Source organism: Cricetulus griseus, chromosome 7 (genome assembly GCF_003668045.3).
Source record: "Cricetulus griseus strain 17A/GY chromosome 7, alternate assembly CriGri-PICRH-1.0, whole genome shotgun sequence".
NCBI lineage: Eukaryota > Metazoa > Chordata > Mammalia > Rodentia > Cricetidae > Cricetulus > Cricetulus griseus.
In genome coordinates this window covers 128,579,812-128,606,839 of record NC_048600.1, presented here as the reverse complement: position 1 = coordinate 128,606,839, position 27,028 = coordinate 128,579,812, and the positions used below count along the sequence as shown (strand labels likewise).

Here is a 27,028-nt window from a genome sequence, read left to right as displayed (position 1 = left end):
GCCCAGTGGCTGAGGCTGTTCTGATGGGCACTCAGGACCAAGTGGTTGGTCTGGTCCCTTTACTCCTTAGAGTAGGTCCAGGAATGTGGAAGCTGCAGCCTAGGTGAGTGCTGCCTGGACGACTTGGATGAAGTGTCAGAAGTTGGTGCTGCCCCTTCAGGCAAGGTCCTGCTGGCTCCAACTGACTCTAGAAATTCCCCAAGCACCAGCACCTTTCCATGTAGAGCCACAACTTCATGTCAGGTGTCCCAGCTTGTCCCATTCTCATCCAAGCACTGTGACACTTAGAGCAGTGGCCAGTCTTAACAGTTCATACAAACTCCAAAGCATCACTTCCACCGCCTGTTCTGAGGACCTCTGAGGCTCACTTCTGTTCCCCACGGAGAAAGCCAGGAGGCCATGCAGATGCCCACTTGCTGGGGAAGCCAGGGGAGGTGGCTTCAGAGAAGCTGAGCGGCTGGAGGGGCCAGATCATAAAAGGGGTACAATGGGGGGAGCGGGCGTGAGACAGGCTCTGAGATCTCTCTAATGGTAAAGAACCAGCCTGACTTACAGAGCTTAGCTTACTGATGTCTCTCCCAAATGCAGAATGCTCCCGCGAGCACAGGCCTCTTGTTCACTGAAGAGACAAAGCTTCGGCTTGGCCATTTTATTGTCAGACTAAAAGTGGTGGCAGCCTGCAGTCCTCATGGGAACAGAAGGGTGGCAGAGAGGGTAGGCTTGGGCTCATGACTCAAGTTCAAAGCCCCCTTCTCATTTTTCTTTCTCTGTAAAATGAAATTTCTGTCCAATGGGCTTTCAAGGATTTAATGAAACAGCCTGTGCAAACTTGGACATGGTAAGTACAGGGGACAACTGTGAAAATATTTAATCAGAGAAGTCTGATGCAACGACCAATTAGAACTCAGACTAGCTCTACCCTGTAGGTGCTGTCTTGCTGACTCTCAGCCCTTCAGTCTGTGCCAACTTGAATCTGTATCACCAGTACTGTTGGGACGTTTATTACACCTATCACATAAGAACAAAGAGAACTTACCAGGAACAAGGGAACAAGACTCTCCCAGAATGGGTAAGACGGTGAGCTCTCAACAGAGCTAACTATCGGAGACATGCATTTGGGAGATAAGTACCCAAGTCCAATCTGGGGAGGCCAGGCTGAGCCTGCACGGAAGAAGCCAGAGCTAGGCTAAGCATACAGAACTTCCTGATGAAACAAGAAAGGCCCAGGGGGTTGGAGAGATGGCCGCGTTTCCAGCACCCACACCAGGCTTTTGACAATGATCTAACTCCAGCTCCAGGGGATCCAACACTCACATGCATACACCCGGAAGTAGCTGCCCACCCCATATGTGATTCTAAAATAATTTAAAAATCTTTTAAAGCGGTAAGCTCACAAGATGAGTGTTTAGCTCTGTCTTGGGAGGCATTTTTTGAGTACCTGTCCTCAGTAGCTGTGCTGCTGACAGTTTCTTGGCTAGCAGTGCAAAGGTGCCATCTTTCTCCAGTACTGTGACATCTGGCAAGGAGATGGGAGGGAAAGTCAAAGGTCAAAGCAGACTCCCTACTGAACAGAGTTCCTATAACTGGACAATTTAAAAAAGGGAGCAGGGTCCCTCTACGTAGACTTGTTTAGCCTGGAAACTCACTATGTAGCCCAGGCTGGCCATAAACTGCCTGGTATTACCGGGATTAAAGGTGTGTCAGAGTCTTGGTTTTTGTTTTAGTTTTGTTTCGTTTTGTCTGTAGCTCTGGCAGTCCTGAAACATCCTCTGTAGACAGACGAGGCTACCTCACAGAGACCTGCCTACCTCTGCATCCAACCACTCACCAGAGTCTTGTTATTTAATACAGAATCTGGTGATCTTCCTGCCTCAGCATCCTGAGTGCTAGGATTACAAGTTTGTATCACCCATGTCCAGTGCCAGTGATCATAGTTTCACCACAAAGAAAGGTGGCAGTAAAAGCGTGGGTGTGGGGTCAAAAGGGCTCAGAATTCTCCTCCCTCTCATTCTCACAAGCTCTGCTCCAGCCAGCACCTTCAAGTTTCCCTTCTGTTGCTGAGATAGACACCATAATGACAAGCAACTCACGGAAGAGTTTATTTTGGCTTACAATTCCAGAGAGAGAGAGAGAGATTCCATAATTGCAGGGGAGGCATGCAGCCATAGTAGAAAGCTAAAATATCACATCTTTACATTCAAAAGCAAAGTGAAGCCTGGCTGTGGTGGTGCATGCCTTTAATCCCAACACTTGGGAGGAAGAGGCAGGTGGATCTCTGAGAGTTTAAGGCCAGTCTGGTCTACAGAGAAAGTTTCAGGACAGTCAGGGCTACACAGAGAAACTGTCTGGAAAAACTAAACCAAAAACAACAACAAAAACAAACAAAACAAAACAAAACAAAAAAACAGGCATTGTGTTGAATCCCAGCACTAGGGAGACAGAGGCAGGTGGATGTCTATGGGCTCAAGGCTAGTCTGTCTACATAGTGAATTTCATGTTTGCCAGGATGACATAGATCTTACCTTGAACTGGCCTTGGTTGTCACAAAGATCCACCTGCCTCTGCCTCCTGAGTGTCAAATTCAGGCTGTCTGCCATCACACATGACTTAAAAAAAAAATGTTTTTGAGACACAGTCTCACTGTTGTAACTCTGTTAAATAAATAAAAAAAAAATCTCAAGGACAGCCTGGTTTATACATTATGATCTCAACCCACACCTCAATGTAAGCATAACATTTATCTCAATTAGAGGAGATTTGTCAGATTTGAGGTTGTCTGCCTCTCAACCAGATGGTGGGAACTTTTTATCTTTCTGGCCAGTTGCACGAAGGAGAGTCCGATAATGCCTGTCGAATTAATGAAAGCCTGATAAGGAGAGCAAACATTTATTCTGTGCTTCTAAGTATCAGGTGCAATGAATGTGAGTGCTTTAGACATAAAGATCCCAGAGAACAAACACCATCCGTGTCGCAGGAATGAGCAACTGGGGTTCAGGGAGGTTGACTCTTACCCAAGCTCATCTGAACAGGTATGTGGACTGTTAGATTTCAGGCTGAGCTCATCAGAGAGTGTACACAGACAGGCACTTCAGCATACAGCTCCATCACAGCAGGGCGCTGCCTGCTGGGCACACATGGCTCCTGGGCACACATGACTGTTATTTCAGCCCCTCCAAAGGCCACTCATGATTTATTGGGTTTTTGGTTATGCAAAAAATGCTTTGTTGAAGTGTACTCAAAAACTACACTTGTTGACCAGTGGTGGTGGTGGCTCATGCCTTTAATCTCCTAGCACCGGGGAAGCAGAGGCAGGCAGATCTCTGTGAGTTTGAGGCCAGCCTGGTCTATAGAGAGTTCCAGGACAGCTAGGGCTGTTATACAGAGAAACTCTGTCTCGAAAACAACAACAACCCTACCCCCTCAAAAAATCCGTCCCACTTGTCAAAAGAAATTTATATATATAAAAAAAATTTTTTTTTCAGAGACCGAGTTTCTCTGTATGGCTTTGGAGCCTGTCCAAGCATTTGCTCTGTAGACCAGGTTGGCCTCGAACTACAGAGATCCACCTGCCTCTGCCTCCGGAGTGCTGGGATTAGATTAAAAGTTTGTGCCACCAACGCCCAGCTAGCAATTGAGTTTGTTTTTTTTTTTAATATTTATTATGTATACAGTATTCCGTCTGTATATATTCCTGCACGCCAGAAGAGGGCGCTAGATCTCATAGATGATGAGCTACCTCCCATGTGGTTGCTAGGAGACTCCTGGAAGTCAGTGCTCTGAAACTCTGAGCCATAGCTCCAGCCCCAGTGGTTGATTTTGCATGTGTGCGTGTGTGTGTGTGTGTGTGTGTGTGTGTGTGCAGTGTGTGCACATTATTGTGTTTTGATTGTTTTTGAGACAGGGTCTTACGGAGTATAAGCTAACCTGGAACTCCAGCCTGTCTCTGACTTCTGGGTTCTGGAGGTTAAAGACCAGTACCACCACACCTGGCTAGAATTCACTATCATCTTGCCTCAGTCTCAGGAGCTAGGATTACAGGCATTTATTTATTACTTATTGGTAGACCCCCTCCTCCCCCCACACTTGATACAGGGTCTGACTATATAGCCATGTGTAGACCAAACAGGTCTTGAACTTGCCACAACCCTGCTTCTGCCTCCTGAGTGCTGGAAATACAAGCCTGTGCCACTGCATCCTGCTTTCTTTCTTTCTTTCTTTCTTTCTTTCTTTCTTTCTTTCTTTCTTTTCTTTTTTTCTTTTTTGGTTTTTTGAGACAGGGTTTCTCTGTGGCTTTGGAAGCTGTCCTGGAACTAGCTCTTGTAGACCAGGCTGGTCTCGAAATCACAGAGATCCGCCTGCCTCTGCCTCCCGAGTGCTGGGATTAAAGGCGTGTGCCACCAAAGCCCGGCTTAAGTGCATCCTGCTTTCTTAATTTACATGTCTTTTGATAACACAACCTATTTATTTGTTAGCTTTGTAGACAGGATCTTGCTATGTAGCCCACACTGGTTCCAAACAGGAACTGCTTTTGCCTGAGTCTACTAAGATTTTACATGTACCACCCACCATGCCTGGCTTGGAAAATACTGTTTTTGGAAAAAAATATTTGTGCATGCCTTTAATCCCAGCACTCGGGAGGCAGAGGCAGGCGGATCTCTGTGATTTCGAGACCAGCCTAGTCTACAAGAGCTAATTCCAGGACAGCCTCCAAAGCCACAGAGAAACCCTGTCTCAAAAAACCAAAAAAGAAAAAAAGAAAGAAAGCAGGATGCAGTGGCACAGGCTTGTATTTCCAGCACTCAGGAAGCAGAAGCAGGGTTGTGGCAATTTGTTTCTTTGAATGTGTATTTCTACCGCTGAGCCACATTCCCCTCCGTCAAGGTCACAAAGCCTTAGCCAGCCCTGCCTTTTCTTCTAGCTGCTGTTTTTGAAAATGTGGTGTTGGGGGTTGTCCCCGGGGTCTTGAGCATGATCAAGTACAGGCTTCACCACTGACCTACTCGCCAAGCCCCTAAGCTTCGTTTTGAAAGCAATTGTGCAATCTGTGGACAGACTTCCGAGCTGACTCCTAGCTGCATGGGGGTCACAGTTCTCCACCATGCTCCCTCTGCAATCCCAGACGGGCTACTTTCCTTATATTTCAGTCCTTCCGTTACAAGATTTCACAGAAGGTGAGCATGTGTAGACAGGCATCCAGGCAAAGATCTGGGCCAGAATGGAGACAGATGGTCCTGTCTGCTCTCATGGAGGAAGACCTTGCTAGGAACCAACAAAATAGCCTAATTTTGCAATAGCCGTTGGGCCTTTGAAGAGGGCCTGGACTTGCTTCTGGCCACTGGCATCCTCCTTCAGTTCTCCATCTATAGGAGCCAGAAAAAGAGCCTGGAAAAGGTGCCTTCTCTGGTCACTTTCAAGCTTGGCTGTCTTTTGTTTATCCTGTTAGAGACGCATGGTCAGGGACTGACGACTTTGCATAACTATTCGCTCTGACGACCTCAGAGGCAGATCCTTTTAGGACACTCAGGTGTTCCTGTTGCCAGCTCCATTGCCCTGACTGTGCTGGGGGGAGGGGGGTTGGTGGCCTTGGGGAGCGCATTAAGAGGCTCCAGGTTCAGGGATGGACAGCTAAGATCTCCATTCGCGTTAACTGCCACTCAAGTGGGAGCCCCCAAAGTCCTGAGAAGACGCCCCCAGGATACAGAATTTCACCTGGGTCTCTTCCTCTGGCTGTCAGCTGCCTGAGCCTGCAGGCGCTGGACAGCTGAGCTTCAACCCGGTTCCGCAGGTGGGGTGGGCGGGGCCGTCGCGGAGGGGGCGGGGCATCGCGTCGTTCAGGAATGTGAGTCCGCGCCACGTGGCTCCGCCCCCAGCATCCCGCGGGGCGGTACACCCCGCTGCAGACGAGCGTCATGGCTGCTTGGAGACCGCCTAAGGTTGAGGAGCTGCTGGCCGAGGCCCGGCGGGCCTTCCTGGAGGAGTTCGGAGCTGAGCCGGAGCTGGCCGTGTCCGCGCCGGGCCGCGTCAACCTCATCGGGGAGCACACGGACTACAACCAGGGCCTGGTGCTGCCCATGGTGAGGGGCCGCATCGGGGAGCCTAGGGTGCAGTGGGCCAGCCTGCGGTAGGGAAAGGGCTAGCTTAGGAGGAGCGGGAGGGCGAGCGCTCTCCCGGTGGAAGGCGGAGTGAGGGGGTCCAGCACACGTGAGCGACCCCGGGACGTGCAGTTGTCCACGTGTGAAGACAGGAAGCCGAAGCTGGGAGGGGTGTGTTTGTCTTCTCACTCCAGCCCGCCCTCTGGGGACTGTTAATCATCGCCCTCAAATTGGAAGTATGTGGCTCTCAAAAATGTGAGGACCAAAGTAGCAATATAGGAGTTTATTAGGCATGATGGCCTAATAATCCCAGTACCCAGGAAGCTGAGGCAGGAGAATGGCGAGTTCAAAAGCCAGTCCGGGCTTCAGAGTGAGATCCTATCCGCAAAACAAGAAAAAAAAAAAAAAAAAAAAAAGGAGGTTGTTCAGTTCCCTGACTTTGGTTGGGCCTACAGCACAGACCTCCTTGCCCAGCAGGCCCTATGAATTTACAGAGGAAACAGTAGTGACGTGCTCAAAGTCACACAGCTGGTTCTTGGTATGTGAAGTGAGTGATTCCTTACAGGGGTTCAGCCTGGGTCTCTGTCTGCTCCCTTGTGTAGCTCCTGAATGAGCTGGCTCCAGATGGGAAGCCTGGAGCCTCTCTGGCCCTGTTTTTGTCTAAGATAGTTGAGATACGCGCTATCTGTCCCCTTTGGCCCTCAGCTGGGAGCAGTGCTCCGGGCAGAGTTCAGATTTGAGCTCTGGCTGCAGCTGGCCCCGCCCTGAAGACCAAGGAGGCTGGACTCTCAGCCCCATGGCCTGCTCTATACTGAAGATCTTTCTTGAGCCTCACCTCATTCCCTTCAAGCTGATCCTGTTTCCCCAAGGCCAGCCAACAGAACCTTGAGTTTTGAGTCACCCTGGGGAGACCCAGGCAAGTTCTGGAACCTCAAAGACGAGTTTCCTACCTGCAGTGGGGTGTTCCACCCATCCACAAGCCTTCCCCTCAGTGTACTCACGGTTTGTGGGCTGGGAGTGACAGCTCACGTTTACTAGTCCCAGCACTCTGGAGGCAGAGGCAGGCAGATCTTCGTGGGTTCGAGGCCAGCCTGGTCTACAGAGTGAATTCCAGCAAAGCCAGGGCTACACAGAGAAACCCTGTCTAGAAAAACAAACAAACAAACAAAAAAAAAAACCCACCATAAAAAGTAGCAAACAAAAACCAAAAATAAATGTTGTAGTTATGTTGTGGCCCTGGATGTCCTTATTCTGTCAGCTGACATAGATGACACACCCTCTCTCTTAGGCTCTGGAGCTTGTGACCGTGCTGGTTGGCAGCCCCCGGACAGATGGGCTTGTTTCTCTTCTCACCACCTCCAAGAATGCAGATGAGCCCCAGCGACTGCAATTCCCACTGCCCACAGCCCTGCGGTCCTTGGAGCCTGGAACCCCACAATGGGCCAATTATGTCAAGGGAGTGATTCAACACTACCCAGGTATGAGACCCAGGCTGCTACTGGGAATGCCATTTCCCCACTATGAAGTCCATTCATCCAGGGTGGAGGTATCCCATTGTACAGATAAGGGATCCGAGGCCCTGGAAGCTCTGGAACTTGCCCTGTGTTTCATTTATATGATTAGAGGAGCCAGAATTCAGCTGTCAGCTTGCTGGTCCCCAGAACCCCAGATCAGGAAGACAAGGAGGAAGATTACCCCAGCAAACTCAGAGGGTAGCCTCGGAAGGGTGGGTGGGCTTCTTGAGTTGGCAGGTTGGTGAGACATATGTCCTGCCTCTGCCCACAGTCCCCGAATCTCATCTCACCAGCACTGTTCTTTCCCTCAGCTGCTCCCCTCCCTGGCTTCAGTGCAGTGGTGGTCAGCTCAGTGCCCCTGGGGGGTGGGCTTTCCAGCTCAGCTTCTCTGGAAGTGGCCACCTACACCTTCCTCCAGCAGCTCTGCCCAGGTATGGCTTAGCCCCGTCTTCCTTCTCAGAGGCCTTTGTGCTCAGAGCCTCTTCCCTGACTGGGCTTAGGGAGGCAGGGTGGGGAGTCCCTTTGACTGTCATTAGAGCCCTGCTATCCCGCTGTGGCGACACCCTGTGCCCTCCCTGGACCCCAGCTTCCCCACCTCACCCTGTTCCTCAGACTCGGGAGCCATAGCTGCCCGGGCCCAGGTGTGTCAACGGGCTGAGCACAGCTTCGCAGGGGTGCCCTGTGGCATCATGGATCAGCTCATCGCACTGCTGGGGCAGAAAGGCCATGCACTACTGATTGACTGCAGGTCAGGGGCTCCCCTCGTATCCCTCACCTTGTAACCAGGAGCTCCCAAGTGGGGCGTGTCCTCTGTTTTGTCTGCAAGCAGAACCTTGGCTACAGTATCTCCCTCATTCCAACTCCATTCACCCCAGGTCCCTGGAAACAAGCCTGGTGCCTCTGTCAGACCCCAAGCTGGCTGTGCTCATCACTAACTCCAATGTCCGCCATGCCCTGGGCTCCAGTGAGTATCCGATTCGGCGGCGCCAGTGTGAAGAAGTGGCCCAGGCTCTGGGCAAGGAGAGCCTTCGAGAGGTGCGGTTCGAGGAGCTTGAGGGTGAGAGCCAGCTTACCATGTTCTGTCCTAGAAATGGCCAGGCTCCCTGCTGGGATGGATGTCCATAGGGCCTGCTGTCCATTCCCTCAACCCCTAGGTCCATTCATCAAAAGAATTGGCATTGATGGGACTAGAACCCAGGGCCTTGAAGGTGCCAAGCAAGTGCTCTGCCAGAGAGCCATGTTCCTGCCCTGCTTGAAATGCTAAGCTTGTCCTTTCAGACCAAGCGTAGTGGTGCACACCTTTACTCCCAGCAGTCAGGAGGCTGAGGCAGCTGGATCTCTGAGTTTGAGACCAGCCTGGACTACATAGTGAGTTCTAGGACAGCTAAGGCTATGTAGAGAAAGATCTCAAAGCCTGCACTTTGCCCTATTCATCTTGAAAGCCCTGAAAGTTAACGGGCTCACAGTATTGAGCTCTCTATACTGGCTCCCTGTGGTGAGCCCAGCATGCAATTTCCTGTAGTTTTCTGTGCATCTCAAAGTGATGGATAGATGTAGTTGTCCCATTTTACAGTGAGAAAGAGAGCTCTGAGATGAGGAGGGCCCTTTAGAACTGGGCCTGGGATAATGAAACCCATTACCAAGGACGGTTCAGTAAGCAGCTGTCCACTAAGTGGTTGGCCACTGCCTACCAGGTTTCCCATACCTGAGCTACCAGGTAGCATAAATCGGGGCTGCTAAACCCTGTTCCTTCTCAGCGGGCAGGGAGCTGATAAGCAAGGAAGGCTTCCGGCGGGCCCGGCACGTGGTAGGCGAGATCCGGCGAACAGCCCAGGCAGCGGCTGCTCTGAGCCGTGGAGACTATAGGGCCTTTGGGCGTCTCATGGTGGAGAGTCATTACTCACTCAGGTGAGGCCCTACTGGATGTCTTGTGCTTTGGGGGCATAGGCGGGTCCCAGGTCTATGTCCCTCTCACTCCTATACCCTTTGCAGGGATGACTTTGAGGTAAGTTGCCCTGAGCTGGACCAATTGGTTGAGGCTGCTCTCTCGGTGCCTGGAGTCTATGGCAGTCGCATGACAGGTGGTGGCTTTGGTGGCTGCACAGTAACGTTGCTGGAGGCCTCTGCTGCTTCCCTCGCCATGGATCACATACAGGTAGGTGGTCACCAGAGCAGGAGGGCAGGAGGGCAGGAGGGCGGGGCACCCAGGTCACCTGTTTCTCAGTCCCGGTTCTCCCCCAGGAGCAGTACAGTGGCACAGCCACCTTCTACCTCTCTCAAGCTGCCGACGGAGCCCAGGTGCTGAGCCTGTGAGGCGTTCCTGCGCCTGATGGACACACAGACGTAGGGCGGAGGCAGCAGGTGTACGCTGCGGTCTGCCTCTGGCATCCTCATTCTACAGCTGGGTGCTTAATAAACTTGTGCCTGTCTCTGTGGACGGCGGTAGCCTCTGGGGCCACCTGCCTCTGGAGGTGGGTACACACTCGGGTCAAAGGCTGGGCATTTCGAGAATAATTGTTCTATTGCAGGCCGACACCTTTCTGGCCTATGAAGAAGGACAAACAGGGCAGCTAAGCAGTAGCAAAGTCTTTTATTAAGTGCAGAACAAAGGCTGGGTCTTTGAGCCGCCTCCAGTTCTTTGGTTACATGTGGGTTTGGACCCAGGGCGGGATGCAGTCAGGCCTTGTACCTGCTCCATGCTTCCCAGAGGGCACCTACCCCTGCTCTCTCGCTAGAGGGGCTGGCTCTGTGGTCAGCATGAAGGTGGGTGGAGCAGCAGAGGAAGAAGGAGCTAGGGAGAGAAGGCAAGGAGGGGCCCGGGTTCCTGGGGGTTTCAGGTTTGGAAGAACTGTTGGTCCATGTGAGTGCTGAGAGATCCACTGGCGGTCAGTGTCCGGCTCACAAATTCTTGGGTGACGTGCCGGGTGAGGGAGCCCCCTGCTTCGAGGCGCTGGGATCCCAGGGTTAGTCCGTCTGCAAGGGAAGAAATCAGAAGGGCCATGTGTAGGTCCTTGCCCCTCTCTGCCCTGGCTCTGTTCCCAGGAGTCCAGGTCCCCTGTCCTCGGTGACTCACCTATGAGGAAAGGCTCCGTGGTCGTGCTGTGAGTGGTGGTTATGCTGCTGTACTCTCCTTGCAGAGGGTTCTGGAAAAGCCCAGAGTGGCTGCCCAACTGCGGGAAAGGGCCTAGAACAGGCAGATCAGACAGTCAGGATGGTACCATGCAAAGGCAGGCCAGAGAAGGACGGGGTGAGGGTGGGGAGACAGCCCACCTCCTTCCTGGGACTCAATGGTGATGATGCCTTCACGCTCTGGCCCGAAGCCCTCAGTTGTCCTGGCCTGCACCTTGAACTTGTAAGGAACATTCTCACTGAGACCGGGTACTGTCAGCCGGCTCTCAAGGTTGTCTCCATCCACCCGGAATGTGGTGGCTGATCCTACATAGGGAAGACGCCTTCAGCTCCTGTGGTGCTTTTCAACCCCTCCACAACCACCCTACCTCCAGGACAGCTGGCACCTCCTCCTTGGGCCATCTCACAGGTCACCAGGTAGCCAAGGATATCTCCATTGGGCCTCCGAGGCCGCTCCCAGCTCAGCTGCAGCGAGTCTGGGCTTAGGGCAGTGAACACCAGCGGGCCTGGGGCACTGGGGGTGCTCAGGGTGAAGGTTGAGCCTGGAGGCAGTAGAGGGAGAATGTCAGCGGGTAAGCGGTATAGGTGGGTGGTGACCTAGGGAGCAGCAGGGGGCAGGCAGCTCACCTGGCAGGGGGCAGAGAGGGCTCTGCGGGTGCACCTGTGACTCAATGGTGATGACACCCTCTCGCTCACGGCCCCAGCCCTCCTGGCTCTGGGCCCGCACTCGGAACACATAGGAGTGGTTGGGCAGGAGGTCTTCCACCACCACTGAGGTTTGGCCGGGGTTAGGGATGTTGAGCCGATGCAACTCGCCTATGAGGAGGAGTGAGGAGAGGACACTGACCACCTTTACCCCTGCCCCTTCCCTGATCCCTCCCTTTCCTTAGGCTGTCAACACCCGACCATTTAACCAGGTCTGCCTGGGGTTTGGGTACAGTGAACTGTGGTGGGTTGTTGACTAGGGGTATGGTGCTAGAGCTTTTACTTAGCATGTAAGTTCTGGGTTTGAGCCCCCGCGCTAAAAGAAGAAAAGAAACATCCAAGCTAAGTGGAAGCTGCTGTCCCCCTGGGGTTCTGGTCAAACCCTGTGCTCTGGTAAAAAGCCTCACTCAGCATTGCCTTGAGTGTGTATGCTCGGGTGTATTCCATTTCCCAGTTGTCACCCAGGCGATTCAAGTTAGCAGAGGCCCTGGGTCTGTAAAGCCTCATGAAGCAGAGCCTAGTTTAGGAAATGGATAGTAGAAGCCCAGAGAGGTGGATGAAGCCCCAAGGTTATGGTAGTGAGGGGTGGGGACGAGGAGAATAGCTGGGTGGGTTCCTGCACAACTGAGATGGGACACGCCTGGGACGGAGCATTACAGCCGAGAGTGACCCTGTCTCACCGCCATTTAGTAGTTGGTACTCCACACTGTAGCCCAGTAGTACTCGATCACACTGTGGCTCCTGCCAGCTCACTTTCAAAGATGTAGGCCCCAGGGCGGAGAACACCAGCCGAGTGGGTGTGTCGGGCACACCCACGGCCCCATGGGACTCTGGATATTGAAGGCTACAGTCAGTCCAAGACAGGGTTTGGGGCGGGATGAGTCAGTCTACCCCTTGCTCACTCGGCTTGCCTCTCCAGCCTGGGCACCACCCTGTCCAGGCTGCCCAACCCTTCCCTTATGGGGTTGGAGTCCCCTTGAGTCTGCTAGAAACCCCAGCCCACTCAGCTGGCCCTGCTCCTTGCCCAGTTCTTGCTTTATGCCCCAGGAGAGCAGCGGATGCTGTGTTAGGCTCTAGCACTGGTGAGGGTAGGGCAGTGGTTAGCTCCTGTGGGTGGACAGGGGTTCTGAATTGCAATGAAGCTAAGGCAGTGCATGGACACCGGCTGTGACGGTGGCTGGGTGGCAGATGGAGCGTGGCAGCCACACATACATGGTGACCACCCCTGTACTACCTGTACCCCTGGAGGGTGCTGCTGACTGCCCAGCCAGGATTATTGAGTCTGGTGAACCCCTGGATGCGGGGGTACCCTTCATCTGAGCCCGGCTCCAGGACCCAAGGGTCCAAGACAGCGGAAGCCTGCTCCTCCTATCTTCCCAGATAGGAGGGAGGCCTAGGGCAGGACAAAACAAGAGTGAGGAGGGCAGTGTGTGTGTGGTGTGTGTGTGTGTGTGTGTGTGTGTGTGTGTGTGTGTGTGTGTGTGTGTGTGTATGTGGTGTGTGTGTGTGTGTGTGTGTGTGTGTGTGTAAGGTGGTATGCAGTATGGGCAGCAGGCCAGCAGCTGTCCAGGAGGTGGAATGCAGAAAGGTCAGTGGGTGAAGGAGGCAGGGTCACTCACCCTGGGAGGAAACTGAAGTGAGGGTAGAGTAGTCCCGCGGAAGTGTGCCTGAGCGAGAGTGGTCTGTGCGGGTCAGAGAGTGGTAGTCCCGAGTGAGGGTGGAGGATGTGCTCAGCACTCGGTGGGACAGGTGTGGGCTCAGATGTGTGCCGTAGGCAGCATTGGCCGCGGTCAACCTGTGCAGAGAGTTGGCACTGCCTGGATAGGCAAAGTCCATCCGGCCGTTCACCAGGTGCTCTGCATGGAGAGAGAGGTCGGTCAGTGAGGCCTACAGCAAGTGACAGGTCATATGGGGCGGGCTGTGGCCCTGGGGATGCAGAGGGCAGCCTTATGTTTATAGCCAATTTCTCAAACTACTAGGACCCAGAGGCAAACCGGACTATACAAGTCTTCCAAGCCTGTCTTCTTGCGCCATACTGTCCTCCACCCGAGCACAGTTAGCAGCCTCAGCCAGGAGCTCACTCCCCTGCAGTGACTGGCCCAAGGCTGCCTTCCAGTTCCTGTAGGTCCCTGCATTATCCTCCCCTGGGGAGAGCCCAAGCGCCCCCGTGGCGCCCTCGGTTCCCTAGGTTCGTCTGCACGCAGACAGGCAGGTCCTGGACATGCGGGGCACTCTAGTGGACGGCTTGATCAAAACTGGGGGCCTGAAGCGACTCAAGTGAGCCCAGGACCCGCGCAGGCGCGCCGGGGAGGCGGTCACCTCCCGGGGGCCGGGGCGATGCCCCACGGATCCAGCCGCTGCCCTCCCCGTCCGTGCCCCCCGCAACGCTGCCGTCTTCGTCGGAGCGCCCGCTGCTGGCGGACAGACGCGGGATGAGCTCCGGGGGCAGCCGCCACGTGACGCGCCGCAGGTCCAGCTCCTCCCCGAGCAGGGGCTCGAACTTCCAGCCGCAGCCTTGGGAACAACGAAGGGCCGCGTTGGCACCGCCGGGACGCCGCGGGCGGCGCTGGGGAGGGTGAGGAGGAGGAGGAGATCTGCGGCACTTAGGCGGAGTCCAGGGTTGTGAGTGTCCCTTTGGTCGACAAAAAAAATAACCCCTCGGCCTGCTCCAGCCTTTGCAGATAAACCGTGCAGTTGTGGCCTCTGCTCAGGCAGAAAGACCATTCTGGAGAAAGCCTTGTCCTGCCTCCCGGAGTGAAGTTTCCCTGGTTGCTTAACCGCTCTGTACAAAGGGAAGTAACCTCACCCCTGTCTGTCTTCCAGGAATAGCTAGCTGAAGGAGCCCTAGTAATATTTAATCAGGGGTTCCTGGTTTTTAGAGCAGCAGTTTAGATCCTAGCACCGGGAAGACAGCTAGGTCTTCGAAGGCAGCCGGGTCTATAGGGAGCAACTTCAAGGTCAACCAGGTTGTTAATCTAGCAAGACCCTGACTCAAATCCTTCCCAGCCCCGGGGGTGGGGGGTGGGGAAGCAATTTAGCATGCCAAGCGGTGGCAATGTGTGCCCACCTTGGCCTGAGGTTCAGAAAGGGGCTTCTTCCTGGTGGCATCTCATTTCACAGATTAGAAAGCGAATCAGTTCTGAGATGGATAACTGATTCATCTAAGGTTCCACCTCAGAGCCAGATCGAACCCTGCTAAGGGGTCCCAGCTAAGGGCTCTCTCTCGCAGGCCAGCCTCTGAGAGGTGGCTGGAGGGTCCCAATTCCCTAGCACAGCAGGTGAACCTGCAGGCTGTTGTCCTGTGTGCATGAACCTGTATGTACAGGCATCAACCTGGGAATATCTGTTCCTGAGGCAGATGTCCACATTCTCTCATAGGCGGGCACACATGCCAGCATGTAGCCCACAGCATTCTGTCCCTCTGTGCACTCAATGTAAAACCATGTGCTGTGGATGTCTGTTTAAGGCTGACAGGAGACTTCTGTTCTTGTTCTCCATGTCTAGAAGTCACTGGCTTCTTGGATCACTCTGGATACCAGGGACAACCACCCCCACCGGAGACTCCCATGGTCCTTTGGTGGACCCCACTCACCAGTGTCATCAGAAACACTGGGCCTCTGGCTGCTGGCTGGGGACCGCAGAACGTCGTCACTGTACATGAGGAAGCTTTCATAGTCTTCGCCACCCTGGGCATCCACAATGGGAATGTCTGGGATGATGGGGACTGCAGGGCAGAAAGAAGTAAGCCAGGGCCCTAGCCATGGCCTTTGGTCCCCCAAGTCCACCCTTGCCTATCACTCACTGGACATGGGCCGCTTGGGCTGTGTGGCCAGGTTGATGATAGCCTCTCTCTCGGGTCCCCATCCTGCCCCATTTCGCGCCTTCACTGTGTATCGGTAGGGCTGGGATTCTCGAAGATTCTCAATAAGCAGCATCCGGTTCTTGGGGTTGTCCACCAGAACCTTCTTCATGGGTCCAATAGGCCCTGGGGGCAGGGACAGTACTTCAGAAGGACCACCTAAGCTCAGCCTGGATGCAGCTCCATCACTGCCCTTGGAGAGGCCAGGGAGCATGCACCACTGATCTCTTGCCACCTGCTGAGTCCTTAAAACCTGGTGTGACCGGTGTAAGGAAAAAGCAAGGAGAAAGCTTCACCAGCTCTTTCAGGACTCCTTGCTGAGTGGCAGAGCCAGCACTAGGTGAGAGATGACCGTCACTGCCTCTATCTACAGTTTGGTAAATGCACCGAGGCACCACCACCCAAGGCTTGCCAGGAGGCAAGAATGTTCCCAGAATCATATCTTCTCCCTGTGTTCATAGCCGAGGGTCCAGGTTCCGGCGCCATGATGAGAAGGCTCAAGAGTGGCACGGTCACATCTGTCATTGCAGAAGCCAGGCAGCCTTCCATGTATGCTTTGAGAGAGCGGAAGCCAGAGCCCCAGGCATTCTCAGTGAGCTCTAACTGAGCTCCAGGCACAGGCCCAGCACGGCAGCATGGGGCCCTCTGGGTTGGAGGATTCCAGAAACGGGAGACAGCACAAAAAGAAGGTAATGCCCCGGTTCCCCAAGATATTTTGGAAAGTGATAATTGCAAGGTCTGGTGTGCACCCTCAGGGGACAACTGCTCAGGAGGTGGCAGGTACAGGCACTGGCAAAGTGAGTGGTTCAATGGATTAGTGCACTCCTAACACAAGCCTGATGACAATAGTTTGATCTTTGGGATCCACATGGTGGAAGGAGAGAACTGACTCCTGTGAGTTGACCTCTGACCTCCATGTGTATATATGGCATGCAAATGCCTGGGCTCTTTATATATAGTTTTTGAGACAGGGTTTCTCTCTGTGTAGCCCTGGCTGTCCTGGAACTTGCTTGCTCTGTAGACCAGGCTGGCCTCAAACTCAGAGATCCACCTGCCTCTGCTTCCTGAGTGCTGGGATTAAAGATGTGTGCTACCACCTGGCAATAGTAAATATCTTTATGTTTTTTTTTTTTAAACACACAGAAAGTGAGTGCATTGGGGAGGCAGAGGCAGGAGGATTTCTGTGAGTTAGAGGCCAACCTGGTCTACCTATCAAATTCTAGACCAGCCAGGGCTGTGTAGTGAGACCCTAACAAAACAAACAAACAAAAGCAGCAGGTAGAGGTATGGAGGTACACCTGTAATACGAGTATTTAGGAGGCTGAGGCAGAGGGATTGCCTTGAGTTTGAGGCCAGCAAGGATTAAAGAAGAAGACACAGGCAACACAACACACATGCAGCGCGGTGGCTGCTGGAAGCCATCAGCCTAGAAGGAGGGTACCCAGCAAGCATGGTAAAGGCAGCCGTCACATCTGTGACACTTCATGGATGAAGGGGGAAGGTACATCCCAGGCACAGACACCCTTGAGTGGGGGGAGGAGGTGGCCCAGCACGTTCTTAACATAGCTGAGGCCTCAGCAGGCTGGACCCCTGGGAAACCTTCAGAGATGAACTTTCACTAGGCTGTAAGGTCAGAGACTGGAGGACTCCCGGCCCACCCCCAGCGAGGGCCTGAGAGTGAGCTACATGTTGAAAGACCAGGCCAAGGGTATGCAGAGTGACCCAGCAGGTTGGTGCCTGGCTGGTCCATTTGGTCAGGAGTGACAAGGCAGCCTACGCTCCCTCTGAAGCCCCATGCCAAGAAAGTCCCAATATCCTCTGGTGGTATGGGGTAGTCAGTCCTCCTTCACTAGGGCCAGCCAGCTGAGGAGAGCACATTTGAGATCTTCCTCAGGAGAGAGGAGGGTTATTCTTAGGATATCATGTTGGTAGCAGGGATTGTCCAGCATTGTCCTCTCTCCGGGATTGGTCATTAGATAATGTATATTGAATGAGATTTGGGGAATGCTGGGGACTGAACCTAGGTCCTTCCGTATGTGAGGCCAGCATTCTACCACCGAGCTACAGTCTTTGAATGAACTACTCTGAAAACAGAAACGGATTTGAAATTCAGGGCACCCTGGGTTTTTAATGTTGCTTTGTTTTTCTTCATGGTTTCTTGTTTGTTCATCATGGGGTTTTTGCTGTTTAGTTTTTGAGACAGGTTTTCATGTGTGCCAGGGTGGCCTCAAAGTAGCTATGCAGCCAATGATGGCTGTTTAACTTCTGATCCCTCTGCCTCCAACCTCCTAAGTGCTGGGACCATAGGTGTGCACGCCACCACATCCAGTCTGTTTTGTGCTGGGGATTGAAGCCAGGGCCTCTTGTGTGCTAGGCAAGGACTCCACTAACTGAGTCACATTCTCAGACCCATTTTTGTTTTTGTTTTGAGAAGGGGGTCTTTCTACATTACCCAGGCTACTCTCAAGCTCTTGGGCTCAAGTGGTAACCCTGCCTCACATCCAGCTAAATTTGGCAACTATTCTGGCCCTAAGAAAAAGCTTGCAAAAATGAGTCACCTTGGTTCCCCACAGAGGAAGGTAACCCTTAGGCCAGTGACCCTAGTGAACATGCATAAAGTCAGTACCCTTGGAATGCAAACCAGCATAAACCTGACCAAAACAAAAACATGCAATGCCTCAGGCTTGCTGCTTGACTGGGGCAAAGGGGCCTAGAGTGCCCAGGAACAGGAACTATCTAGACCCCACCCCTTCCTCTGGCTCTGCGCCCCTTCTCTAGGAGGTCAGGGAACCCTGGTCCTTACGGTTGTCCTCGTTGACCAGTCCGTAGCAGACCTCGTAGGCCGTGATCTCTCCATTGGTCTCAGCTGGCTCAGCCCAGCTGAGCTGGGTCACCGTAGAAGAGACGACATTGAAAGCCAGTCGCCCCGGCTCGCTGGGTACTGGGAGGAAGCAGGAAGAGCCCTATTAGTGGGTCAGTGGCAGGGCCGAGCTCTGGGAGGTAGGGGGGAAGACTGAGGCCGGGGAGGGGGACTGGGCACATGGACAGCAGAGTAGCTGGGTGGACAGAGACATCACTAAGACTCACCTTCCTGATGGGTGCGGCAGGACACCAGGGAGCTGTAGGGCCCCTCACCCTGTGCCCCGTAGGCGCACACCTTCATTTCGTAGTCGCAATAGGGATACAGGTTGGTGAGCTCCACCGAGGGTACCTTGCTGTCCAGCAGGTGGGCTTCAGACTCAGAGTCGCCCTGGATCCAGTACTTCACCTGTGGGCAGGTGCTCAGTGGGAAGCAGCCAGCGCTGGGATCCCCTTTGTATATGAGAGGCTGGCACCTCCCAGCAAGGCTAGGGGCAGAGCAAGGGGTCTCCCAGGCAGGGGGAAGACCCCATTCCAGCAAGGGGAGGAGGCCTGAAGCTGAAGAACTCAGGAATGGGTCTTCCCATTTGCAGGGTCACAGAGGGGGAACCCACTGGTACCAAATGTGCCCTCCGGCTCCGTTGGGGGCAATCCACTCACCAGCTGAAGGTGAGCGACCTCCCCAGTGCCCCTCACCTTACCCTGTACCCCATTGGCTTGCCGGGAGGGGGCAGCCAGTTGAAATGGATCTTCCTGGACCCAGCAGCCTTGGCATTGGGGTTCTGTGGGGCACCCAGGTCCCCGCGGGGTGGTGGTGATGAAGAAAGGTCCCGATTTGTAAAGCTCTTGTCCGCTTCATCTAGTCAAAGAGGTGTGGCGGGCATCTGGTTTAACAGTTTACCAACAGGGGGCGCCAGAGACCTAGTTAACCATCCCAGGAGGAGGAGCAGGAGGAGGAGCAGGAGGAGGAGGAGGAGGGACTCATCTGCCTTCTTTTTGTCTTGGAAGACCAGGGAATGTTCTATAGAGAAATCTACTCCCCTCTCCCATCACTACCCATCTTGCTCTCTCCCAGGGATGTGTGCATAAGGCTGGGGCAGTGCTTGGGGTCTAGTAGCCACAAGACCTCAGCCTGTGGTTGTCATGAGGGTGGCCAGCTCAGGCACAGGATACATAGATAAATCTGAATTCCAGACCACAGGAGAGATGGGTTAGCAGTTAAGACTATATACTGCTCTTACAGTTTGGTTCCAGCATTCAACAGGTTTACCTTACCCCCAGCTCCGGGGGATCGAACCCCTCTTCTGAACTCAGTAGGTACCAGCACTCAGGTGCACAGGCACACAAATATATGAATAATTTAAAATAGTAAAACTATATTAAATTTTAAAAAGAATAAGAATGGGGCTGGCAAGAAAAGTACTTGCTGTCAGAGCTTGAGCCCTGAGTCCCACATACAAAGTACACACACACACACACACACACACACACACACACACACACACACGCACACACACACACACACAGGTTAAAAGATTAAATATGAGCTGGACATGGAGGCACTTCTGTAGTCCACTTGGAGGCAGATTTCTAGGTGGATTTCTAGGTGCTCAAGGCTAGTCTAGTCTACACAGTGAGCTCCAGATCAGCCAAGGCTACATAGTGAGATGCTGTCTCAGGCAAAACAGGGATACATACATTCCAAATATTGCAGGCAACACTTGTGTATGACCCTGGTGCTGGTGATGTGTGACATTCCCATTAGACCAGGTGCCCTGGGTTCATGTGTGAGTCAGTCTGGAGTCCTGTCCTCAGCACCCTCTCCACCTGCTTATCTTGACCCCTTGTTCAACATGCTCACCTTGCTCTCCAATGATGACGGTGGCTGGGTTGGGCTGGCCCAGGCGGGCTCCAAACTTAGGGTTGCTGAGTTGGACGTGGAAGCGGCGGACCTGGCGGCCACGCAGGAGAGAGTCTACTTCCTGCAGCTCCAGGAGCTTCACCTGCAACTCCTTCCAGGTCTCCCCTGGCTGGAACAGCAGCTCACCCTCCACAGGGACATAGTCCTGTAATGGGAGGAGTCGGGTCAGACCAGAGTTGGGGTGTGAACCAAGCACATGGATATTGTACAAGAAATCTCTCACACAGGCAGGAAGTTAACCCAGGGTGGCTGGGATTTCAGGCATGCCCAGGAGGGAAAGAACTGTCCCCTGCAGTGTGGCTCTGAAATCCAGGATTCTGTTGGGTCCCAGACCCTTCTTGGTGGATGGAGTGCTTCCATCTAGTTTTCCTATTTTTAAGTGTGTGTGTGTGAAAGAGAGAGAGAGAGAGAGAGAGAGAGAGAGAGAGAGAGAGAGTGTGTGTGAAAGAGAGAGAGAGAGAGAGAGAGAGAGAGAGAGAGAGAGAGAGTGTGTGTGTGTGTGTGAGAGAGAGAGAGAGAGAGAGAGTGTGTGTATGCGTGTTGGAAGTGTATGCTGTGTGTGTGAGAGTAATGATAAGGACCAGAAGAAGGGTTAGATCTGCGCCTTTCCAAGCTAGATTTGCAGGCCACCCCATGTCAAATTCAAGTCTTCTGGAAGAGCAGCTGGTGGTCTTAACCATGGGGCCATCTCTCAGCCCCCAGATTTTGATGTGCAGCACATGGGTGTGTTTACCCAACTGCGTGGGAAGAAAAAGACCTTTGTACAAAAAAAGCACTAGGTGGCGCTTCAAATCAACAGTTCAATTCCACGCATGGCTGGTTAGTCTGCGTGAGAGACCCAACCTAGAACAGAAAAGGAAGTTTACAGGCCCCTGCCCATCATTACAGAACTTGGGAGGCTGGGGCAAGGGATCCGCTAGTGTGAGCCATCCAGGGCTAGCGGCAAGACCTTGTCTCACAGAAAACAGTCACCCAAACTAAAACAACAAAACAGAGTAAAGAAAATGGCAACACAGCCCTATTGTCTGGCCCCATGGGTCCTTGTTGTTTTTAACATTTTTTTAGTCATATGTATTCATGTAGGTCTGTGTAGGGTTATGTGCCTGTGAGTGAAGGTGACCTTGAAGGCCAGGGAATCCCTGGAGTTACAGGCTGTTGTATGTCACCAGAAGTGGCTCTGCAAGACCAGTGTGCTGTGCCTTCTTAATTGTTGAGCCATCTCTCCAGTTCTTGTTTTGTGTTTTTGAGACAGGGTTTTGCTATGTATCCTGGGCTAGTCTGGAACTTTCAATCTTCCCTCCTTGGTCTCCTGACCACTGGGATTACAGACCTGTGCTGCCGTGCCCACATAGATTCAGAATCAAAACCAAGAAGCCTGTGTGTCTGCCAGAACCACTTGGCTTTAAGTCTCAGTACTGGCCCAGGAATGAAAGGGACAGCAAAGCTGGGCATTGGTGGCACACGCCTTTAATCCCAGCACTCGGGAGGCAGAGGCAGGCGGATCGCTGTGAGTTTGAGGCCAGTCTCGTCTCCAGAGCGAGTGCCAGGATAGGCTCCAAAGCTATACAGAGAAATCCTGTCTTGAAGGAAAAAAAAAAATCCTGAACCACAGCTTATTTAAGATAAAGCCCCTGACTGTTTTTTTTTATATAAAAAAACCAAAAAACAATAAAATAAAATAAAATAAAATCCCAAAGTCAGACTGGACAGGCAGGTGACTGGGTTATCCTGGATCATTGAAGTACCCGGCCCATCCATGAGGAAATGATTCTCTTGCCCGGAGTTCTTGGCAGTGACGGTATCCTACCCAGAGTGTTCTTGGCATTTTGGGTGAGCCACTCCTGGTGGCAGGGCTATCTTTGTCTAGGGATACTGCCAGCATCCAAGGATTGGGGTAGCAACCATGGAACTCACTGACTATCCCGAGCCCCTGAGCTGTCCCCTCACCCTCTTCACTGTGACTTACCCGGTGGCCTTGTGCTGTATTGTCCTGTGTGCTGTAGGAGACCTGGGATTTGCCGTTATCCAGGATGTGCCGGATGACAGGGATGCGGACCACCTGCTCTCCACGGCTCACGGAGTACTCAGGCTGCTCAAAGGACACAACCCCGCTGGCTGCAAAGAACGGTGGGGCTGGTCAGGAGGTCTTGGTCTCCGTTCCATCTCAACACCTTCCCTCCCTCCTACCCAGCCCAGACTCCAGAGGAATGAGAAGGAAATTTCTTCAGCAGTTAAGGGGTTAAAATAAAGTCCAGCAGGCAGCCTGGAACATTAGTTAGGGGCAGGGCACAAAGACAAAGCCCTAAGAGTCAGGGCTGAGCATCCTGGTGCCCAGAGGAGGGGTCAGGGAACCTCTGGGAGCCAGGAGGACGGTCATCAGCATTTCAGATACCCATCGTCTCACTAGGGGGAGGAGAGCCGGAGGTGGACATTGGCATTTCCCTGGCATGTGCCTCCATTCCCAACACCACAGAGAAGAAGGAGGGGGAGCAGAGGGTGCTGCACAGGAGGCACCACTGTGGCCTCCTTGCTGAGGTCTGTGCCCATCTTACATAAGGAGACCTCAAGTTCTCAGAGAGGAAGTGATTGACCCAGCTCTGTGGGCCACCCCACTCCCACTTGGGTGTCAGGATCAAGGAACCCAGACCCGCCTTCCTTCCTGCCTTCTTAGCCCCTGCCCCTGCCCAACCTTGCTCCTTGATGATGGTGATGTTGACCAGGCGGCGACCAAGGGTGGCGGTGCCCACAGGGACGTCGAGAGCCTCCACCAGCAGCTGCTTCTCATCATCATCCTCAGGCCGGATGAAAAGGGGCACCCGAACATCCACCAGCTCCACACCTTCCTGGAACTCCACCATGCCCCGGGCGTCTAGGGTACGAGTCAGACATGGGTCTCGGGGCCACGTGGGTGGGAGGGAGGAGGAGCATCGTGGGGAGTCTGTCTCCTTACCCTGCTCTGCAGTGAGGGTGTAGTACCCAGGGGCCACCTTGAGTTCATGGAAGGACCCCTGCTCCACTTGCTTCTCTGTCAGCTTCAGCAGCGTCTGCTTGGCTGAGCGGGGCGCCAGCAGCACCGTGTCCACGATGGTGTGGTCTTGCCTGGGTTGGGGTGGGGGTGTCCAAGTGGAGGAGGCAGGACAAGATGTGAGCCAGCGGAAGGTGCATGGTCTTTAGCGCTAGGCACTGCCAGAAACCCGCTGGCTCCACACCTCCACCCTGCAACCAGACCACTGCTACTCCTGGGAGGAAGCGGCTTCCCCACCCACCTCACCAGGCAGGGCTGGTGAGACAAGGGTTGGATGTGGACAGCAAAGAGGCCCTGGCCAGGCAGCCTGGGTCTGGTCCTTGACTGCTAGGTAACCTCAGGCCAGGGGTGTAACGTCTGTGAGTCCCAGTTTTCTCATTGGAAAATGGGGTTAGCAAGGTTGATCTCTTGCAGGGTTACTGAGAGGGTTGGCTGAGACAGCCAGACACAAGGAGTCCACTGTGAGTGCTCAGAGATGTGGGCTGAGCCTGGCCACATGTGTCCCATCCTGGTCTGACTCAGTGTAGGGCCGCTGCTCACACAAGCTCCTCGTAGGTCAGAGCCCACAGGACGGGCTTGTCTGTCTGTTTGGTAACATGTTTGCTACGGAGGCTCAGTGGGAAGATCTCTGGCCCAGAAGAGGAGAAGCAGGGCCGTGAAGCAGTGGGGAAGGGGCTGATCTGTTTTTTTTTTTTTTTTTTTTTTTTCTTTTGTTGAGGGGCTGATTCATGGCAAATGGGTCTCTCTCTCTGTCTCTCTCTCTTTTCGAGACAGGGTTTCTCTGTGGCTTTGGAGGCTGTCCTGGAACTAGCTCTTGTAGACCAGGCTGGTCTTGAACTCACAGAGATCTGCCTGCCTCTGCCTCCCAAGTGCTGGGACTAAAGGCGAGCACCACCACTGCCCAGCAGTAATTGGGTCTCATAAATAGTTGGATAAATGGTCCAGGAGAGGAAGGAATTAAGGGTCTAGATGAAGATAGACTTGGGGCTCTCCCTTCCTATGGCATGATGGGGGTGGGGGTGGGGTGGAGCAGGAGCGGATGGATAGCAGACTGAGCTCAGGACAGAGAGGAAAGAGGTGGGGCTGTCCCACCTTGTGAATCGCCAACTCACTTTTTCCCGGCATTGGGCTGCTGTCTGTGGGGACAACGAAGAGACCGTGAGCCTTTGGAGTCGGGCATGACCCCCTTGGGAGCTTGAATGAACATCCCCCATCAAAACAGGCACCCCACCACACCTGACCTGGGCTCCCCGGGACTTACCGGAACTTTGTCTGCTGGAGTTTGTGGGCACCATTGACTTGTCTGTACACCTCATTCAGCTGTCAGGCAAGAGAAGATGGTTGAGAGTAGTCCAGAGGACGGCTCCAGGTTGGCTGTCATAGGCTACCACCCAGGATGACCCCATGGAAGGCACATGTCCCGTAAGCCCCTCTCCCTCCTGCCTAGGAAAGTCTAGGTTCTGAAGCTGCAGTCCTTGGCTCTCCCACAGGCCACCACTGAACCCACACATGGGTGCCACTCAGCCGTTTCTGGTCCTCACATTTTCCTCCACTTCCTGGCGCAGCTGGTCACATTCTCGAGTGCCGGGCTTCAGGAGGTTCTCAGTGCAGAGGCGGGCAAGGCGCAGAGACAGCCCATAGGGTACTGAGTGGGAGGTATGAGCACCATCAGCCCCCTGTACACAAGGCAGGGAGTGTGGAGTATGATCTCCACGAGCCAGGCTAAGACTGAGGACCACTGGCTGTTTTCAGTGTGCCAGGCCTGAGACTTCTGGTGCCATCAGGATGGGACAGAAAGGGACGGAGTCCTGGGCCTGCACCCAACATCCAAAGAAAACAGGAAGGGTATGATCCTGGGTCAGACACAGGCAGCCCCAGCCCTGGCCCTCACCAAGCTCTGTGGGGCTCGTGCTGGCGGCATGGGTGGCGAAGCCAGGCCGCTGAACATTATTAGTGATCTTCCAGCGGACCGTGTCTCGTCCCTTAAGGTTTCCACTGCGCAGCATGGGTGTGTCCAGGTGGTCGGAGGCCATCAGGTTCTCCCGGAGCAAATAGTGATCTTCCTTGAAGCCCACCATGTGGCCTGTGGGGAAAGGTCCTCAGCACCGGCCCCTCCCTAGGCCTCCATAGCCACACCCATCAGGTGGAATTCCGGGGCTCCCATTTTCTCCACTCCTGGCTCCACCCACACTTCTCCAGCCTGAAGAAAGGGCAGTCGGATACCCACTGCTCACAGGTGCACCCAGCTCATACCTCGGTTGCAGCAAGGGAGAAGCCCCAGGCAGGCCTAGAAGATAAGAGTTTGAGGTGGGGTTAGGATGGTTGTACCAGACTAGACAGACTTCTCCAGGTACCTCTGCTTCTAGCCCTTTTGCTAGAAGTGCGTGTGTGTGTGTGTGGTGTGTGTGTGTGTGTGTGTGTGTGTGTGTGTGTGTGTGCGTGCGCACGCGTGCGTGCGCACGAGCGTGTGAGTATGTGTGAGTGTGAGAGAGCGTGTGAGCGTGTGTGTGTGTGTGTGTGTGTGTGCACGCGTGCGTGCGCACGAGCGTGTGAGTATGTGTGAGTGTGAGAGAGCGTGTGAGCGTGTGTGTGGTGTGTGTGTGTGTGTGTGTGTGTGTGTGTGTGTGCACGCGTGCGTGCGCACGAGCGTGTGAGTATGTGTGAGTGTGAGAGAGCGTGTGAGCGTGTGTGTGTGTGTGTGTGTGTGTGCACGCGTGCGTGCGCACGAGCGTGTGAGTATGTGTGAGTGTGAGAGAGCGTGTGAGCGTGTGTGTGTGAGTGTGTATGAGGGAGTGTGTGTGTGTGTGTGTGTGTGTGTGTGTGTGTGTGCGCGCGCACGCGTGCGTGCGCACGAGCGTGTGAGTATGTGTGAGTGTGAGAGAGCATGTGAGCGTGTGTGTGTGAGTGTGTATGAGGGAGTGTGTGTGTGTGTGTGTGTGTGTGTGTGTGTAGGATATCCTGCTCTACCACTTTCCACAACATTCCTATGACACGGGGTCTCTCACTGAACCCAGAGTGAGGCTGACGACGCTCAGGGTCTCTCACTGAACCCAGAGTGAGGCTGACGACACTCAGGGTCTCTCACTGAACCCAGAAGGAGGCTTACTTTGCAGCAGGCACAGTATTTCCAGCAGAGCAGCAGCAGCAGTGCCAGGAGCAACAGGAGGAAGATGAGCAGGGGGATGAGCCACCAGAAGGAGCCGGGAGGGCAGTCTGCAGGGTGACAGGAGAAGGGAGGCAGTGCCTATGCCTGCCCGGGCTGCCAAGTGCCACTGGCTATGCCCATCTGCCGGCTCACCTTTCTTCCTGTGGACCAGCACGGTGCTGTTGGGCCCAGGGCTGCCATCACCCTCCACGGTGTAGCTGTACGTGCAGTCGTCATCCTCATCCCGGAAGGAACAGTACTCCACCACCTCTTCCGCTGGACCCACAGATCGTTCTCATGTCACCCTGTCCCCAGCCCTCCACCCGGAGCACCCCAGGGCCTGGTGAAGTATTGCCTCCTCTGTGGCCTACTATGGGTTCTGGAGAAGAGTGTAAGTCCCCTGAGTAGAGAAGTCACCAGGATGAAGGGGGCTGCCCTGCCCGGGGCTGGCACTAGTAACAGCCTAGCCTACAGTTCGTGTCCTCCCTGAGCTGTACACCATCCATGAGTGTGATGTCCAGCTAGCAGAGCTCACTTGGGAGGCAAAAAAGTTCCACTACTTGACCCATCTGGGCCCTCAAACTCCACTTTGGGCATGCACCGTTCCTCTCCTGACTCCTCATTCCCAGTTCCCCAGACTCTGGGTTCCCTGCTCAGCTGTGTGCCCACCACCAGCGGTCTGTGCCTCTTGCTCCAACTCTGTACCTCGGTCCTGAAGCATCTCACAGCCCAGCTCACACCCCAGGCCGGACGGCATGACCCAGAGCTCAAGGCCCTCC

General features: G+C 53.9%; 2 protein-coding genes across 2 annotated transcripts in view; one reads left to right on the top strand and one right to left on the bottom strand.

The window, feature by feature from the left end:
• Window positions 1-5,860: 5,860 nt before the first annotated feature.
• Galk1 (galactokinase 1) lies at window positions 5,861-10,099 on the top strand. The gene is made up of 8 exons (XM_027425656.1): window positions 5,861-6,074; window positions 7,381-7,570; window positions 7,918-8,037; window positions 8,219-8,354; window positions 8,482-8,663; window positions 9,364-9,514; window positions 9,599-9,761; window positions 9,848-10,099. The coding sequence occupies exons 1-8, from the start codon at window positions 5,910-5,912 to the stop codon at window positions 9,917-9,919; spliced, it is 1,179 nt and encodes a 392-aa protein (XP_027281457.1). The 5' UTR covers window positions 5,861-5,909; the 3' UTR covers window positions 9,920-10,099.
• Window positions 10,100-10,177: 78 nt separating this feature from the next.
• Window positions 10,178-27,028, bottom strand: part of Itgb4 (integrin subunit beta 4) — a 29,340-nt gene continuing 12,489 nt past the window's right edge. Inside the window, exons 15-38 of the mRNA XM_035448172.1 lie at window positions 26,403-26,525; window positions 26,211-26,317; window positions 25,358-25,391; window positions 24,996-25,187; window positions 24,646-24,749; window positions 24,366-24,424; window positions 24,217-24,240; window positions 23,030-23,178; window positions 22,769-22,948; window positions 22,046-22,194; window positions 20,020-20,224; window positions 18,860-19,017; window positions 18,387-18,567; window positions 18,103-18,240; window positions 15,243-15,425; window positions 15,033-15,164; window positions 13,060-13,296; window positions 12,675-12,833; window positions 12,121-12,270; window positions 11,363-11,551; window positions 11,122-11,277; window positions 10,877-11,041; window positions 10,680-10,790; window positions 10,178-10,579 (exon numbers count right to left, since the gene is read on the bottom strand). Of these exons, the coding sequence (XP_035304063.1) occupies window positions 10,440-10,579; window positions 10,680-10,790; window positions 10,877-11,041; window positions 11,122-11,277; window positions 11,363-11,551; window positions 12,121-12,270; window positions 12,675-12,833; window positions 13,060-13,296; window positions 15,033-15,164; window positions 15,243-15,425; window positions 18,103-18,240; window positions 18,387-18,567; window positions 18,860-19,017; window positions 20,020-20,224; window positions 22,046-22,194; window positions 22,769-22,948; window positions 23,030-23,178; window positions 24,217-24,240; window positions 24,366-24,424; window positions 24,646-24,749; window positions 24,996-25,187; window positions 25,358-25,391; window positions 26,211-26,317; window positions 26,403-26,525 (3,425 nt within the window). The 3' untranslated portion in view covers window positions 10,178-10,439. The remainder of the gene's footprint in view (window positions 10,580-10,679; window positions 10,791-10,876; window positions 11,042-11,121; window positions 11,278-11,362; window positions 11,552-12,120; window positions 12,271-12,674; window positions 12,834-13,059; window positions 13,297-15,032; window positions 15,165-15,242; window positions 15,426-18,102; window positions 18,241-18,386; window positions 18,568-18,859; window positions 19,018-20,019; window positions 20,225-22,045; window positions 22,195-22,768; window positions 22,949-23,029; window positions 23,179-24,216; window positions 24,241-24,365; window positions 24,425-24,645; window positions 24,750-24,995; window positions 25,188-25,357; window positions 25,392-26,210; window positions 26,318-26,402; window positions 26,526-27,028) is intronic.

What these genes read in the sequence shown, in the direction of transcription:
- Galk1 (XM_027425656.1), top strand. Translation starts at nt 5,910, where the DNA reads ATGGCTGCTTGGAGACCGCCTAAGGTTGAGGAGCTGCTGGCCGAGGCC. An exon ending in CCTCCAGCAGCTCTGCCCAG is followed by an intron (nt 8,038 to 8,218) that starts GTATGGCTTAGC and finishes CCTGTTCCTCAG; the next exon opens with ACTCGGGAGCCATAGCTGCC. An exon ending in TCGCCATGGATCACATACAG is followed by an intron (nt 9,762 to 9,847) that starts GTAGGTGGTCAC and finishes GTTCTCCCCCAG; the next exon opens with GAGCAGTACAGTGGCACAGC.